The 18,467-nt window shown below is 46.1% G+C and overlaps 1 protein-coding gene across 2 annotated transcripts in view; it reads right to left on the minus strand.

Annotated features, from left to right (window-relative positions):
- Window positions 1-18,467, minus strand: part of ELAVL1 (ELAV like RNA binding protein 1) — a 53,426-nt gene that overhangs the window by 17,400 nt on the left and 17,559 nt on the right. For both annotated transcript variants that reach the window (XM_038740677.1, XM_038740678.1), the window contains exons 2-3: window positions 16,681-16,864; window positions 3,996-4,099 (exon numbers count right to left, since the gene is read on the minus strand). In XM_038740677.1, the coding sequence (XP_038596605.1) occupies window positions 3,996-4,099; window positions 16,681-16,852 (276 nt within the window). In that variant the 5' untranslated portion in view covers window positions 16,853-16,864. The remainder of the gene's footprint in view (window positions 1-3,995; window positions 4,100-16,680; window positions 16,865-18,467) is intronic.

The raw sequence follows: 18,467 nt of genomic DNA on the forward strand, positions 1-18,467 counted from the left end.
CTCTCAAAATCCATCCCCTCCACCTGTGCCTTTGACCCCATCCCTTCACACCGTGTCAGATTACTTGCCCCCTCCCTTCTTTTAAATAATAATAATAATAATGGCATTTATTAAGTGCTTATTATGTGCAAAGCACTGTTCTAAGCACTGAGGGGATACAAGGTGACCGGGTTGTCCCATGTGGGGCTCACAGTCTCAGTTCCAGATGAGGGAACTGAGGCACAGAGAAGTTAAGTGACTTGCCCAAAGTCACACAGCTGGCAAGTGGCAGAGCTGGGATTTGAACCCACGACGTCTGACTCCAAAGCCCGTGCTCTTTCCACTGAACCACGCTGCTTTAAAGCACTCGATCACCTTGTCCCCTCCTTCTGTACATCCCTGGCTTTCCTACAACCACCTAGCCTGCACACTTTGCTCCTCTAATGCCAACCTTCTCACTGTACCTCGATCTCTGCCGAACCCTCGCCCAAATCCTGCCATTGGCCTGGAATGCCCTCCCTCTTCATATCTGACAGATCACTCTCCCCTCCTTCAAAGCCTAACTGAAGGCCCATCTCCTCCAACATGCCTTTTCCGACTAGGCCCTCGTTTCCTCTTCTCCCACTCCCTCCTGTCCCCCCCCTTGTACTTGTATTTGCACCCTTTATTCACCCTTGCCCCTAACCCCCACAGCATTTATGTGCATATCTTTGCATATCCATAATTTACTTATATTAATGTCGGTCTCCCCCTCTAGACCGTAAGCCCGTTGTGGGCGTGGAATGTGTCTACCAATTCTGTTATAGTGTACTCTCCCAAGTGTTTAGTACAGTGCTCTGCACACAGTAAGTGTGCAGTAAATATGATTGATAGATTAATTCTGGAGTGGGCCCAAATTGCCAACTGAGAGGGAGAGTGGAGGGTCCTGGTGCCCACTTCTATCTCTACAGCAGCAGGATCCAGCTGCCACCATTGACGCTTGTGGCCTCCCCAACTCCAACCTGAACATACCTCATCTTTCTCCCCCTTTTGACAAGGGGGCTGGTCACTGAATCAGGGGGTTTGGATGGAAGGGATGCAGCACAGATACGCTGATTCCCCAGAGCCCAAGGGGAAGGGAAGAGAACAGAGAAGCACAAGTGGGAGAGATGGTGGAGAAAGCAGGAGTGGGAGAGTGCATTGATGAGGAAAGGCTACTTGACCTTTTTCAAAAATCATTAGACAGTGACTCGCTTCCTATCCCTGGGCCAATTAGAAGCAGCACCAGCTCCAACAGCCTGCAAGCAAAATGCTGGGGCTTATCAGCCCAAAGTCACGGTTGGAGACAGAATCTTTGGCTTGATGGACCGTGGGTCTGACTCTGCAGGGCACATCTACATTTCTTTTGGAGCAAACTACATATCACTATGGGATCACAGAAATATTAGGGTGGGATCTACTCGATTCTGGAAAGATGGGACCCCCCCGCCCGCCCAGTTGAAAAGGCCTCTGGGGGTATTCCCCAGCTTCATTTGGAATCCCCACCAGGGCCTGACAACTCTCCCCATCAAAAAGTTTGTCCTAGGATCTGCCTGATGTCTTATGCCACAGGTTAGGAAAGAAAAATGCATATGCATAGAGAAATCATGACCACTCTATAGACCGGCTTTTAAGACCAGGGCCTCAATGGTCCATTTGGTTGCAATTAGCAAACACTTCCAACAGATTCACTCTTTAATGATCTCTCTAACGGGCTGCCACAGGTGATGAGCCAACAGAAGATTACCAACACACCCAGCAGTAACTTGCACTTAAGCTACTGAGGGAGGCTGTGATGAGGATCTGCGATTTCTACCACCACTCAACTGTTGGGTACAGTTGAGTCAAAAATGAAATTGACCACTGGTGATGGGTATTACCCAGAAACTGCCTTGGAACCCCAAATAAGACCGGGAAATCTATGTTCAGTACCCAGAGAGGTTCAGTTTCCTTGGATGAGAAAATTTGCTCCCCATTTGGCTTCCAACCATCATGCTAAACTGAGAGAAGTGAGCGACTTCTGCTGACTGCTGCCATCAAGTGGATGCAAACTTCTTTAAAAAGCTCATCCCAGGAGAGGCCCTGGCTGCTGGGGCTAACAGTCGGATACTTTCGGATACTTTTAGGCTTCTGAAACCAGCAGAGAGAAGAGGCAGAGACACGGTTGAGGAGAGAAGTCTCGGCCAGATTGCTCCTCTACTCTCCTCAAAGAGCCCCTGGGTCAGGCCCAGAGTGTGACGACATCCAAACTAGACGCCTCCAAAGTCTCCCTAGAGGCTGGGGAGACGGGTTTTGGAGCTTCAAAGGGCCCTGGGGTCAAATGAGATCCATGACATCATGGGAAGGAAAGCACTGCAGTAAGGAGTAGCTGAAGCAGGGAAACAGCAGTGGGAAGGGCCTGCGGTGGATCTAGGAACTCAACCGGCTAACTCCCACAGAGAGGTGGGGGATGGAAAGAAACAGAGAGCCCAGGACAGGCCCAAAAGGGGCTGTAGTTTCTGTCCCCAGCTCTCTCTGTCCACTTGAAAATTGGGAAAAATAATTGTGGTATTTAAGCACTTACTACGTGCTCAGAACTGTACTAAGCGCTGGGATAGACACAAGACAAATCAGGTCCCAGAGGGGCTCACGGTCTAAGTAGGAGGGAGAATAGAAACCCCATTTTGCAGATGAGGGAACTGAGGCACAAAGAAGTGCTCTTTCCACTAGGCCACACTGCTTCACCTGAACCTCCCAGGTTCTGTCTGAGTCTCCCTTCCTCTTCCACTGTCTCTAAAGATCGCCAATTTCCTACAGGACAAGAGGCTAAAGAGATGCAGAATACATTCAGCTTGTGGGCAGGGAACGTGACTACCAACTCTGTTGCATCGTACCCTCCTAAGTGCTTAGTACAGTGCTTTGCACACACTAAGTGCTCAATAAATATCATTGACTGATCTATGCAAATGATTGAAGAGTTCCAAAATCAGGATTCTCAGAGCAAATGCATTTCAAACTCCATCCCTGCTTGTGCAGAGAAGACACCTGAACAAATGCTTAAGGAGGAAATGGTGTTCTCTGCTTTTCTGATTTTTGAAAGGGCTTTCTTTCCCTTTCCACTCATTCTTTCTGGGAGGAGGGGCACAGGCGGGACAGAGGTTCAGAGAACATTAAGGGAAGAATGGGAGATGGGAAGAAGACAACATGGCTCTCCATGTCCCCAGAGGTCAGAACTAAAGGAAATGAACTTAAACAGCAGCATAAAGGATTTAGGAAGATGCAGGGAATAAGTTTCTGACAAGGAAGGTTAAAGGTGTTAAACCTCAAACCCAAGGGTTTTAAGAACAGGACAGATCGACATTGGTCTAGGACAGGTTAAGTGTTGTCATACTCAAAGGTGGGAGTGGGATGGATAAGATCAACTCTTGGAGTCCCTTCCTGATTAATGACTCTGAATTATGGTTATTTGACAGGTCTAAGCTATAATAATGACAATAATAATAATGGTACTTGCTAAGCACTTACTATGTGCCAAGCACTGTACTAAGCACTGGGTGAATACGAGCAAATTGGGTTGGACACAGTCCCCGTCGTGCACAGGGCTCCCAGTCTTAATCCCCGTTTTCCAGATGAGGTAACTGAGGCCCAGAGAAGTGAAGTGACTTGCCCGAGGCCACAGAGCAGGATTAGAACCCGTGACCTTCTGACTCCCAGGCACGTGCTCTATCCATTACACCATGCTGCTTCTCTATAACCCAACTCCACCTTCTTTCCCACCGGCCCCCAACAAGCTAGTGTTCCTGAGAAGATTTTTTTTTGGGGGGTGGGGTGTCAGAAGTTTCAAATTCCTTCGCTGCAGCAGCAAACACAAATGATCCCGTCCATCAGGGAGACCAAAAGGCTAAAGCGAAGCTCCTGGAATATCAATTCCCATCTCGCGCAGGCCTAGGTCAGGCTAAAACTGGTCGACACACTAGATTTTGCAGACTTCTGTTTACAATGGAATAAAATCCCCTTACCTTGATGGTTTTTGACTGAAGTCTCAGGCCGTTCAGTGTGTTTATCGCTCTTTCAGCATCTTTTGCAGTCACGTAGTTCACAAAGCCATAGCCCAAGCTGTGTCCTACATGGAAGAACACAATTAAAAAAAAAAAAAAGAAAAAAAAGAAAAAAGGAATACAGAGAATCCCATTGGGGTGGTGACGGTGGTGGTGGGGGGGAGCGGGAGGCCAAGGGGAAATGCCACCTTGCTGATTACCCAAAATTTCCTCTACAGCTAAACCACCACAAGCCAGAATCATCACTTCCCCAACCCTAGCCTCAGCCCCTGCTTCTTGGTACAGAATGATGGGTAAAAGGCAAAAGGAACAAGAAATTCCTTTAACTGGGTACACGCAAAGATCAGAAGCAATAAAAACACATTACCACCTCTCGGCAGACTGGATCCCTGGCCTTTAACTCAGCGAGAAGGACTAGAGACATTGGAATACACACCACCCACACTCAGGCAAGGGACTGCTCTTATTTCTCTGGAAACACTCAGGAATGCACACATATTGGCCAGGGTTGCTTGGGGCAGGTGGATTTTTGGAAAGGAATTTTCCTGGAGGAGAAAATTCCAGTTTTTGACCAAACTAATGGGAGCCCTGAACTCGGCCTCCCGCCTCCCAGACTACTCCTTGGACACTAATAGTAGTCCACACTAATAGTATTTATTAAGTGCTTACTGGGTGCGGAGCACTGTACTAAGCACTGGGAGATGACACAGCTGCTGGCACCACGCTGGGCTTTCCCCCTTCCCATCATCACCACCACCCTTACCATAACCAGGACCGACTGAGCCTTGGATGCGCAAGCAGGTACTAGGTTCTCGGGAACACACAGAAGAGGCAAAGACGCAAGCCCTACCCTCAAGAAGGAGTTTTAGGGCTAATGGGCAAGATGAGCTAATTAACAAAATGACAGTCATGAGAGTGAGAGCACATATAATTCATGAATCCGAATAGGCAAGTAAATCCATCACAAAAGACTCTTCTGGCCAGGCTGTCTGTGGGGCCAGGAGGGCAGTGGATGGCTGCCAGCACCCCAGGTGGCATCTGTCGATCAGGTGGACTCTCGGACCAAACACGAGGCACACACACACACAAGCACAATCTCCAGGAAAAATATCTTGTCAGCGCCGGCTCAACCGAATGTTTTTGCGTTCCGGTATTCTGACTTGTGCCAGTAAAAGCACAAGTATCAAATCCTCCAAATTTCAGCAGGCTGACGTGAGACAGCAACAGAAACATGTGGATGCTAGAAAACTTTTGAAACTGGTTATTACGGTAGCCCTGGACCAACACGGACCATTCAATGCTCTGACGGCACTACACACACTACTATTATTTCCACTGGCCCCTGAAGTGACTTTGTGGCTTGGCTCTCCTAAACAAGGGAGTTTCAAATTCAGGTAAGACCGAAATGATGAGAGAGTCTGCTGCTGAGAAGCACAATCTTGGGGATAGCCCTTGACAATGGATGTAGAAAGGCTAGAAAGCCTTTTCCAGATGATGGTTGGCATGGTGTTTCAGGATCCCTTTCTTGTAATTGAGACCACAAAGCCGGATTTCTAGGCCACTGTTAAAGAAGACTTGGAAGTTACTGGGGCTACAAAATGCAATGGCTCTGTGATGGAAACAAGCCAAAGGCCAGAACTCTGCACCCCCACCTATTTGCTTCTTGCTGGATTCCGAGTCCAATTCAATACACCAGTATGGATCCAAGGGAGCTCTGGGGTGCGTCCTTCGTCTGTGAGGGGGAGACTCTACCTGCAAGTGTTGCAGCCTCTAAACGGAGGCACTAACAAACCACGGACACAAGGTCAACCCAAGACAACCTACTAAGGGTCTCCTGAATATGAACTTTACAGGGATGACAAGTTTTTTCCTCTGGAGACTGCAGACCAGTTCAGCATTCAATCTGCAAATCCTTCCTTCATCCCTCTAAAGCCAACCTACTCTCTGTACCTCAAGCTCATCTATCCCGCCACTAACCCCTGGCCTAAGTCCTCCTCAAATACCACTGACTGATCGATGGATTGACTCATCATGGCCCCAACAGAATTATGCCCAATCAACAAAGCTATTATCTGGGTTTGGGAGTTTCTAATAACACTGGTGTTATCTGGATATTATTCTGTACTTTAGATGAGAGGCCCACAAGTTTCTCCTTAAACAGAAACTAGCGTTCATGGGACTGATCAGCTCATCAGTTTCTTCAGAGGTGGAACTAATGGTGAATAACCGTTGCATTGGAGCTGGTCAGTTATGTGACCTTTGGCCAATAAAACTTAATTCCAGCAAGGGACAAACATGTGGAAGGTTTTGCACTCTGAGAACCATTGAGCTTCTTCATCAGCCTTTACTTGCTGACATTTAATACCTGAAATGTCTTCAGCACTTTCATTTTCCAGAGCACATTCCTATCAATGATCTCATTCTGTCCTTCTGACATCCCTGTGAGATAAGGAGAGGCCCACTGTATAGATGAGATTTGAGGCATAGACACGTCTAGAAATTTTTTTTAATGGCACTGTTAAGCACTTTCTATGTGCCAGGCACAGTACTAATAATTGGGGTAGATGCAAGCTAATCAGGTTGGACACTCCATGTCTCTCCTGGGGCTCACACTCTTAACCCCCATTTTAACAGACCAGGTGACCAAGGCACAGAGAAGTTAAGTGACTTGCCCAAGGTCACCCAGCAAACACATGGCAGAGCTGGGTTAGAATCCAGGTCTCCCAACTCCCAGACCGGTTCTCTTTCCACCAGACCTCGCTGCATTAAACACAAAATGCTGGCTTTTTTATATGGTCATTTAGATCCTCTCATAGTAGTACTTAACCTAACCAAAGAACTTATCCAACAATTTGGCTCCCTTAAATACCCTGGTAATCTGGGTCAACACCAAAGTTAAGGAATCACAACTCACGTTAGCCTTTGTGACATGAGCTTGCTCACTTTGCCTCGTTCTTCTCTTTCACTGGCAACTTCTTGCTCATATCCTCTCCTACTGAAACACTCTTGCCCTTCACATCTGGCAGACCACTACTCTCTCCACTGTCAAGGCCCTACTAAAAAAAATAATCAAAAAATCACATCTCCTAATCTCTCAATCACTGGTATTTACTGAGTGCCTACTATGTTCAGAGCACTGTAGTAAGAGCTTGGGAGAGTACAATCCAATAGAGTTAGCAGACACAAACCCTGCCCACTAGTTCCTAATCTCACATTTACACCATTCTATTTTCCCTCCCTTCTATATCATCTACGCACTTGAGTCCATACCTACACTAAGCACTTAGGTACTAACCTGCCTCCAGACTCCCAACAGCAGTAATGTAACTAATGTACATCTCTTTAACCCTGTTGCTTCCCCCTGTAATTTATTTCAGTGTCCATCTCCCCTACTGGACTGTGAGCTCCTTGAGGGCCGTGATCAGGTCTAGCTAGTGGACTCTCCCAGTCAGTCAATAGCATTTATTGAGTGCTTATAGCATGCTTACTGTATTAAGTGCTTGGGAGAGTACAATGTAACAACAGGCACATTCCCTGCCCACAACGAGCTTACAGTCTAGAGAAAGAGAGACATTAGTAAATTACAGATATGTACATAAATTACAAGCTTACAGTAAGCGCTCAATAAATGTGGATTGACTGAAGTGTGCTCAGAAGTGTGGCACTGAACACTGCTGTTGAACGCTGCGGAAAGGTTGCAAGACCGCTGCCCCCCGACCCCCGGTCCCACCGTGTTGGAGGTGCTGCTCCTCAAAGTCATTCATTCATTCAAGTTTATTGAGCGTTTACTGTGTGAAGAGCACTGTACTAAGTGCCTGGGAGAGTATAATACAATAGACATATTCCCTGCCCACAGTGAGTCCCTTCTCCTCCCTTCTATCAGGCAATTCTCACCGTGTGAGATGGCTTCTGGCAACCCCAGGGAGAAACTGAGAGAGTGCTTTGCTCTTCATTACTAGGCTTGTACCAGAATAGACCAGAGAGACCACCTTTGGGAAAGGGTGGTAGCCAGTCTGCAGAAAACACGAGGGTCAACGTGACCCACAGGCCTCCTAAAGAGTCAAGCCAGTCAGTCAATCGTATTCATTGAGCGCTTACTGTGTGCACAGCACTGTACTAAGCGCTTGGGAGAATACAACGTAACAATAGAACAGACACATTCCCTGCCCACAATGAGCTTACAGTCTGGTGAGAACATTCAATACGACCAAATCAAGTCCAGAGACCTTTGGAGGAACTGAGTTGGCTCAGGAAGCGCCTTCCCACCCAAGATCAAGCTGGAGGATGGACACCATCTCTCAGATCAACAGTGGCATTTTGTTCCAGCCACAGGGAGTGATGCGAAGATGGCACAGAAGTGGGAGTGGGAGGAGGGAAGGGATGAGAGAGGCAACACAATGTACAGTGATAGGACAAACAGCACAAATCCAAAAGGAGAAAGTCTGAGAACCAGGCTAGACAGGGTAAGATAGGGAGGAGATTGGGGGAGGCGGGGAGAAGATATACAAGAAGGCTTGAGAGCCAAAAAATGAAGTGAGAACTAATAACAAGTAGGATCCTTTGAGCTACATTATTTGGAACAAATGGATGAGAGAAAATAATACCTGGGAACTGTGAAAAATGGAGAGATTTTGAGTTGTGAAATGCCACCATTTTGTTCTACCCCTGTCATCCAAGATACAAAGTGCTGTTCAGCTTGCAACTTCACAAGCCCCTAAGAGGTAGGGATGGCTCTGACAATTTCCTCATGCAGCATGCCTCCATACACCATGCAACAGGGGCAAAATAATTCACTCAGGAGAGCAACAAGTCTTCTCATTCAACAGGCAAGATTTCAAATTGAGAAAAAAATCAGGTGACCTGTACAGCAATAGAACTAGAAAACTATACTTCCCCAAATCGGAATATCTCTCGGAAGATGAGTAGACTGTCATGTAAGCTGCTGACTCCAGACTACACTAAAGGTCTCTACAAAGACATGGCTCAAATTCCAGAACAGCAAGCTTCCCTGATCAACAGGAGAGGAAACTTACTAGCAAGCTTAGTTGGAACTCGTTTTTCACTAGCTTGGGCATTTCCAATTGTTTTTTGGCCAGTCATTCAAATCTGGCTTGGATAGTTTGGTGACCCAATCTGCATATCAAAAAAAAAAAAAAAATTCACCCTTCACTACACCCCCTGCCCCCTTAACGCAACTTTCTTTAAAAACCCCCAAACAAGCTCAAACATGGGACGTTCCCAAGAAATCTCCCTCTGGGTAAAATTTGTGCAGCTGTGAAAGCACAGATGTCATGAGATCCTGCAAGAGTCAGTATGATATTAATTACAAGTTCACCCCCAGGAGCCAGATATTTTTACTTACCTGACCCTTTTCCCCCTTAGAACAAAATGGCACCGACCAATCTGGAAAGGCTTTATTGGGGTCAAATTTGTGCCGGTATCAAATGAGAACAATATTGGTGCAATCAAAGAAATTACCCCAACTGAGAAAATGGGGAGATTTTCTTTCCCGCCTGCCCATTCTCCCCTCACCCCCAGCCCTCCCCCCAAAATTAACAGATACAGCGAAGGCTGGAATATTTCAGTTTGAGTTGATTCTCATTTTTTGTTTGGATGAGTTTCTTTAAAACAGTGAGCATCCTCTGGTTTAAAAAAAAAAGAAAAAAGAAAAGAAAACCAAAAAAAAAAAAAAAAGAAAAAAAGAAAAAAAAGAAAAAGCAAAAAAACCCAAAACCAAAACGAAAAAAAAAACCCCAAAACAAAACAAAAAACCAAAAATCACATACACATACATAAAGAAATATTTTCAAAGACGTGTACCAGGCTAGGAAGGTCACTGTTGGGGAGCAACAAGGAAGTTGAAATCCAGAAACATTTGTTGACAAATTGCATTTTGGATCCTTTCCAGGTCGGCTCCAGACCATGACATGGGTCAAAGAGTGCACGTCGCCTTGACAATCTCCTGGGGATCAGGAACAAAAAAATCACTGCTGATTCTTTTGGAAATGGCCTTCTGACTGTTGATCACTGAATGGGTGAGGAACCTCCGGGGGATCTCAGTGGCTAATTACCCTTCTTTGCTGAAGATCTTCTGTTTCGTGGACAAACAGAACACCAATAGGGAAACTGAAAAATTTTTCTGCTCTGAGTGACACTCCCTGGCACATCCATCCAACTCAGCCTTATATTCGCACTCTAACTGATCATCTGCAATTGTACTTTTGCTCCTAATCTTCTCTGGCTTGCCGAAAGGGTTCCAAAGTGCTAGTTACCCTTGCCAAACACACACAACCCCAGAACTCTTAAGACATCATTAAATCTATCCCTCAGCCTCCAGGAAGGAGTTCATTTTCTAAGCTCTCCTGAAAACTTCACGGTCTCTTGCAATAACATGTCTCAAAACCTCAGTCTCAACTAAATTCCTTCTACTGCAAGTTCATCAGGAGAAACAAAGGCACTATTCACTCACATGAAAAATTCTCTTTTTGAGGTTAAATAACCAGGTGTCACCATCACTGTCAACAGCATTTATTGAATGCCTGTAGCAGGGCGCTGTGCTAAGCATTGGGGAACAAACAGCAGAAGTCAAAAGACACAATCCCTGTCCTTGAAGTGCTTACAATCTAATGTATAAATTCTGAGAAGCCCAACTAAAGAAGGTTTTAGGTTTGCATACATTAAAAGTGATTCTCCCAGGGTATCTTACAAAGCCTTTGTGATTCCATCTCAGGACTGGATCTATCTGGGAGCAACTACCAAGTCATAATAAAAAATAGCTACTCAGACAGAAAGCTACATTTGGTTACACTAGGAAAGCAAGTTCAAAAGCAAATCAAATCTCCAGACCAGACTTGAAACCAACTCCCCTGTTTGGTAGATGGCAAAACACAGGAAAACTCAATGACACCTAACAAAAGTTGAGAGAAGATTTTGCTTTCAGTCTTCTCCCCACTTGGAAATTTCTGAGCCAACACAACCCTGTCACTGGAATAACTAGTGTTTCCACAGATTAAGATTGCACAACATCTCTTTTTGGAGAAAGGGAGAAATGCTTGTGGCATGTGCTCTTCATGGGCAGGGAACATGTCTGCTAATTCTGTTGTACCATACTCTCCTGAGCGCTTAGTACAGTGCTTTGCACATAGTATATGCTCAATAGATATGATCGACTGATTGATGTGAGGCCTTGAAAATAGCTAAAAGGAGAGTTGGCTCTTTTCATGTAAATTTCATCTAGAGCCTTTAAAGTAGACAGATTAGAAAAGCTATTCTGGAAGAAGCCCGGTAAGGAGGCCCACAGCGTTAGAGGGCACTCCCTACAGGTTCCCAAAATACTTTCTTTTGTTGAAGGAAACAAGAAATCTTATCAACCCAAAAAGGTGCTTTGGGTCCATCAACCTGACTATTTCCCTCAAGTGGTACAAATGAGAAACTGTTAGGAGAATCTGGAAAAAAACCAAACTCAAGTTATATTGTCCTCTGGGTGGATGAATGGGTTAGGTAATTTTGGGAAAAGAAAAATATATGGTCGTGTGTGTGTGTGTGTATAAATAGAGAGCGAGCGAGAGATAGAGATATACATATATATCTATGTATATGGGTCACGAGTGTGTGTAGACAAACACACACAGATATATCTCCATCTATGTGTGTGTGTGTGTGTGTGTGTGTGTGTATATACACACACACGCACACACATCTCTCCATCTATATGTGTATTCATACACATATACACAGACCGTATACACACTGCCCAGAGACGATGGAGTCTCTCGTTGAGGATGACGGATGAGCCTCAGCCCTGACGTTTCAGGCCTGAGAATGCACGAAGGAATTGATCACAGTGGTAGTGATCCGCCCAGTGCCATTCTCACCCTCATCCATCTCCCTCCATCGTGTTCCCACCGGGGCCCAAAGCACAATGAACGAGGAGGTGGACAGGGATGTGGCACTCTGCTAAATGCATGCAACAGTGCAGAATCCACTGCTGGCCAAAGTGACAGCAGCCAGGCTAATGCCGTGTCACAACACCATGCTCAGACAGAGCGTTTCCTCTAGCTGCTGTTGTCTTCACCGCCAAGGTCGGGCAGCTGTTTTCTCAGATTCTCGCTGGGCCCATCCACCTGGTGGAATGCCCTGGCTGGTTCTTCAATCAGAATCCTTCACCAGTGCTGGCATAGCTCCAGCGGACAGAACCGGAACTTAAACCCAAGTCTCCAGTTTCCCAGAGCTGGGTTTTCTCCACTGGACCAACAGCAGGGCTGGTGCAGACAATACCAGAGAGGTAACCTCAAAATCTAGCTCCAAATCTCCTTTCTGTGCCTTTTTAGAGAGGAAAAGCTTTTGTGGATTATACACTATACCCAGCAGAGTGCCCTGCTCACAGTAAGCGCTCAATACCACTGATTGACTATTAAAAGCTTTCTGCAGACAAGCTTCAAGAAAAGAACATGGGTTGGTTTTGTTTTTTTATAAACTGACTGCTAAGACAGGGCAATTCCCCCCAAAGCAGCTGCCCCAAGTCTGTGGGGACAAGATCTGAAAGTCTCTCCAGAACTGCTGGTGCCCAAGTCCAAAAAAGAAATTCTGAAGGTGAGCCTGGGGGAGGAAGAGGATTTGGAAACCTACTGGCCTAACACTCTCTCCAGAGGACGATTCCCTTCAGTCAGTCACCACACTAAACTGAAAGGACAAGGAAACATACTGCAAGATCCTTTCGAAAAACCTAGTAAAAACAGAATCTCCCTCAATGAGAAGTCCACAAAGAGGATTCCCAAGTTAAGTGCCAACAGGGCTAACTAGATGAAGAGAGCCCTGTTGCAGAGCTGGGTTCCCAAATCTCTTCCTGGTCCCTTGCTCTGCGCTTCGTGGCACGGGACAGACACTTGAGGCTGACGATCTGCTCAAAGCTACTTGTTTGTGCGCACCTGGGCTGTATAGCAGCACACCCGCTCTTTTCACCTTGGAGCATCAGACAACTTAATGTTCCAAGACCCATAAAATGCCTGGCGATGAAGGGTCGGCTCTCCCGCCGTGAGTGGGACCAGGACGTGAGAGCTCTGTAGTAGAGAAGTCAGAAGAAAAGAAAGAGAGCTCCAGCCACACGGAACAGTGGATGGATCTGTCATAGAGCCATAAGCTCTGAGTCTCAGTGTCTCTCTCAGACCCGAAGTTGAGTCTTCAGTGCGACGGGGCCTGTACCAACCCTACCTCTGAGAGATATGGAGGGGCCATACCCTAAAATATCCATTGAGATTAGTGAAAATCTTAAGGAGAAAAACTGTTACCTCTTTACCATCATCACCACCACTGTTGCAGAGAGCATTCACTGTGTGGCGAGCCATGTATTAGGCAGGTGGCAATATTCAATAGAAGGGGAAGACCTGGTCCCTGCCCTTGAGAAGCTTATAATCTAACGGATGCTTACAACTGATAGTTGTGCCAAGTTAGTTATCACTTACATTTTTATTACATAAAGAAATATCGCTATTCTGGATAAAATGAAAAGCCTGGTCCCTGTCATACATACAAAATTAATTCCCAGGGAGTTGGAAAATGCTGACTAAACTGTGAAATTGGAAATATCACACTAGAGCCCTATAGAGGTCCAGATATGGGCCTCAAGTTGCTTTGTGCTATAGAAAGGCTGGTTGGGGAGGAAGAGAGAGGGACTTGGATCCCCCCCCAAAGCAAGTACTGAGGCTATGACACCAGCACAACGTACGCCCCGGTACTTGTGAACCACCACACACGTGGGCCCACCCCAGGATACTTCGCACACAGGGAACTGACAAAGACAAGTTAGCTTTGTAGGCCACTGTTATGAGAATGACAAAAGGGAGCTGTAACAACTAGGTACACCCCTTTCCCCACCCCCTGCTTGTTCACCGCAACAGTCAAGAACACTCCTACTTCTCCATTTTGCTCACTTTTTAAAAAATCTTTTCTTATCTTGTTTTGGGATCATGAAAACTGAACCTTAAAATCCCATCTTCATTTAATTCTGGCATTCCTAAATTTGCTTCAGCTCCCCATCCCATGGGGGAATGCTAACAGTAATGCACCTTACACCCTTGAAAGAAAAAAAGGACAAGGCAGGGCAATGTCACCGTCCACGTCTGCTGCTACAGATACCGTGACAGGAAACTGGAAACAAATTCCCAAACCAAAAGGGAGACTCCATTTCCTTCCACAGAGAAGCTGCGTACCTGCATCCCATATGAAGAGTACAAGTTGGGGGAAAAGTTAAATAGTAATAAGCAAAGCTTTTATCAGGCAGCCATCTGAATATTTGTTTACTAAATTGCCTCCCCATCTATCTTTGACATTAGAGCTAGTCCCAGAGTTTTCCACTTAGATACGGGAACGGATTTAGCTTGATGAATTTTAATGTCTCGAGAGGACTTAGTTTAATTATTTCCAATTGGCTTTCCTCCAATGACCCCTTTCTGTATATGACAACATTTGCCAGAATCCTTTGGCCATTTTAGTCTCAAGTGCCCTCTCGCTCCATGCCCCAGTGCCTGAAGGTCAAGGGGAGACAAACTCAGTCGACAGAGGAACCCTGGGATTATGCTTTGGGAACACTGGCTCGTTTCAGGCGCTTGAGATGGTTTTTGGCATCAGTGCACTGCAACGCATCGCACTGCTTTCCATCATCAAGATCTGTCAAAGGAAAAAATAGACAACTTCATTTCAAGCCCATTTATTCATTTTTCAAGAGCAGCAAGAGTTTTCTTTAGTATTAGCCACACTCCCAAACTTGACGACCCCAGATTCTCCATTCCAGTTCATTACTTCTCAGTAGAATTCTACCCAAATGAAGAAGCACAAAAAACCCCAGGGTAGTACCTCCAGTGTGGAATACAAGTTAACACTTTAAACTACAAGGAAAGGATTTCCTAGCAGAAAGAACTACAAATGGATGCATGGCTGGCGCCTTAACGAGCATTCACCCTAGCCAATAATCTCACCCTTATTAGTCCCTTAGCTTCTTCATAAACTCTGGAAATTTTTAGGCCTGAGGAGTCTTGAAGAGTCCCTGATTCAGAATAGCAGAAAGGTCCCATGGCACCCGTTCCTTATTTGTAGCCTGCATCCTCAGTTCTGAAACCTTTGTAATTAGACCAAGGATCATCTGACACGTGACGTGAGGGGCCATCAGTCTGCATCATGTCGGAATGAAAAGCCATGCTGTCCATCTACCTGGTTGGCCAACATTGCAGCTCTGCATCCTGGGACTTGAGCCTTGAGCTTGGTATCCCATTGGGGTCCAACTGCCTATTGACTTGGCCTGCTCAAGAAAGGGCATAAAAAACCCACCTGGGGGCCACCTGGCAAGTGCCCTGCCAAGGCAGTGGAATCTGAAGGAATTTCCCCCCCCCCAGTAGATTGGAAGCTCCTTGAGAGCAGGGACCAGCATCTGTTGTAGGCTTCTAAGCACTAAGCAATGTGCTCTGCCCCGAATAGGTGCTCAAAATAGATCACTGATTGGTTGTGCCAGTGAAAACTTGAAGACTAGCTGTGGTCTCCCGAAGCCAAGATAATTCAATGACAAAGGGAACATGACCGTCACAAATCAAAGGTCAGCACCTGGGTAAAGAAGCATAAGCAAATTCTGAAAGAACAGAAATCTGATGGGAACAGTGTGGACGGGAACATGGGAAAAATATGCATCACATAACTAAATCCTTGGACATATTAAAACTGAAGGAGTGCCTTCATCAGGAATCTGGAGTCATGGAGAAGCTGGTTGTTTAGGGGCAAGAAGGAATTTGAGAATTGGAGGGAGCTTCTGGAAATAGACAGTAATATGATGTTCTTGGGATGGGAAGGAAACAGGAGGAAGAGGAGGAGGAGGAGAGAGGGACAAGAGAAAAAACTAGAGAGGCTGGATACACAACCTTTTGAGTCCATCAATACCAATCCATACTCGATTCCCCAGGAAAGGGGACAGGTATGGGCTAGTCGGCCTTCACCGCTGGCTGACAGTCAAGAGCTCAGAAAACATCGATCGATTTCTGGTTCTTCGAAAAGAACAACAAATGGAATGATTATTTCTTCTCTTCGAGAGAGAGAGAGAGACACAGAGAGAGAGAGAGAGAGACAGAGAGAGAGAGGGGCAAAAGAACTATTATCGGTATTTGGGAGTACAAAGCTCCTGCACCTTTAAAACTTGGGCTAGAATGTTTTTTTTGGCTGAATCCTCCCAGATCTAGAATGTCTTACGGTCAAATAACGCTTTAAAGGAGGGAAATTCAGGCCTCTTCTGGACCACAATGATAAAAAATCATTATAGCGATACCAGTATTTGTGTCGCCACGCCACACTTGCAATTGGCAAAGACCAGCTTGGTTCATCCGTACGCCTCACAGCAACACTGTGAGACAGGCTGTACTCCCTTAGCCCCGTTTTACAGACGAGGAATCCGGGGCCCTGAGTGTTAACATGGATGAGCTCACGGATCTCATAAGTTAGCTGCGAATAAGCCAGAGCTTCTGAAGAAAACCCAAGAAAGGTTTCAGACTGAGAGATGAGCATATGGAGAAGCGTATACGTACGAAGAATGCATTTAAAATTATTCCATGTGGGACTATCATAAACAAATAACTTTGGCAAAAACAAAAAAAAAAAACCTAAGGTTTACCTGCTACTTTATCACGAATAAGCTTTGCAGATTCAACTTCACCAATACTGCTAAATAGACTTCGTAACTCATCCTGCGTCATGTTCTGAGGAAGGTAGTTCACAATTAAATTCGTTCTACCAATATCATCCCTGCAATCTTCAGCCATGTGTTCTTCATAACCATTAGACATTTTATAAAATATCTGCAAAGAAAAAAAAAATCTCAAATAAGTTCTATATATTCATGCTGTAGGCAAAAGCATTGAACACTCTTTTTTTCTCTTACAAAAATGCCAGGTTCAGAATTATGAATTCAACATTTCCCTTTGAGATACACACAACAGCCTAATGGCAAACTCTCTCAGCCTTTTGTATGTTTGCTTGCTTCTTCCTCTCTTTCCCAGTTCTAAGGTTGCCGCCTGTCAGGTATTGACTTACGGAGCTCAGACATGGCAGGGTCTGTCCAGCTAAGGGATCACCCAGTCTGGAGAAGGGCAAGAACAGTCACTTTTGTGGCTAGAGCTGCCCCTCCGCCAAGTCTGCCAGCTCATTTGGCCCAATACACCAGAGCTTCTGCAGTTGCCCCACTGCCCAGAGAGCCAGCGGGTACACCCTGCCCTCATCTGCCCCACCACCATTGGACAAATGGACAGCCGAGGAGCGCCAAGTACTTAGCCCCCACTTCCCAAGGGAACCAAGGGACAATTCAAGCAGCCTCTTCCTCCCAGAAGCCAACAGCAGGTCGGTCCCCTGCCACTTTTAAATACTTAGCCGCTAGCAACCGACAATACGTTCTAGGAACCGAGATAGCAGAAGGGGTGGGTAGGAAGCCCAAGAGCCCCCAAGATCAAGCTGCCGCTGCCACCACCACAAAGGTACAGCTGGAAAGAGACCGGGGCCCAAAGCCCTCACCTCTCCATACTTTCAGCTCCAACGCTCGGTCTGATAGTGGTTCCAAAAGACACTTGGTGGAAGGGTGTGATTCTCATGGTGACAGATGCACCCGCTAGCACCTCTAATGTCTCCTTTGAAACACCCACCACGGAAAAAGAGGGCTGCCCATCTTCTCCACGGCAGGTTAAGCCTGTTTTGTGCAGGTCCTGCCAGATGAGAGCATAGGTTCTCCCCAGGCAGCCACAACCCTGCTTCTGAGCCCCAATAAGAATAATCTGGCTCCTCTGCTTGGATGGACTGTCACTAAGCTACCGTACTTGCATCTTAGCTACTCTGTCCCTAGAAATTGCCTCTGTGCTGCTGCCGTTTAATACAAAGCACCTTCTCAGCAGTCCTGAATGAAGCAGCCCAGAGAACACATTCAGCAGTCAGCTTTTTCTTCAGCTCCAAGTAGGCCATGTGAAAAAAGCAGTTTGAGTGGGAGCAGCAGAAAGGACACATCTATGGGGCAGCTATAAAGAGATGATGGGCTCTCTTTTCTCTCTCATTTATCCTTTTTTATTATTCTCGCTTTTACACAGCAAAATACTCCCCTATTTTGCTGAGGCTTTTTTTCTTTTCATTTTTTCCCCTTTCTGGGGGAAAGCTACATAAATAGGCAGGTAGTATTCCCCCTGGCCTGGAATGCCCTCCCTCTGCCCATCCGCCAAGCTAGCTTTCTTCCTCCCTTCAAGGCCCTACTGAGAGCTCACCTCCTCCAGGAGGCCTTCCCAGTCTGAGCCCCCTCCTTCCTCTCCCCCTCGTCCCCCTCTCCATCCCCCCCGTCTTACCTCCTTCCCTTCCCCACAGCACCTGTACATATGTATATATGTTTGTACATATTTATTACTCTATTTATTTTCCTTGTACATA

Source organism: Tachyglossus aculeatus, chromosome X1 (assembly GCF_015852505.1).
Source record: "Tachyglossus aculeatus isolate mTacAcu1 chromosome X1, mTacAcu1.pri, whole genome shotgun sequence".
NCBI classification, from domain to species: domain Eukaryota; kingdom Metazoa; phylum Chordata; class Mammalia; order Monotremata; family Tachyglossidae; genus Tachyglossus; species Tachyglossus aculeatus.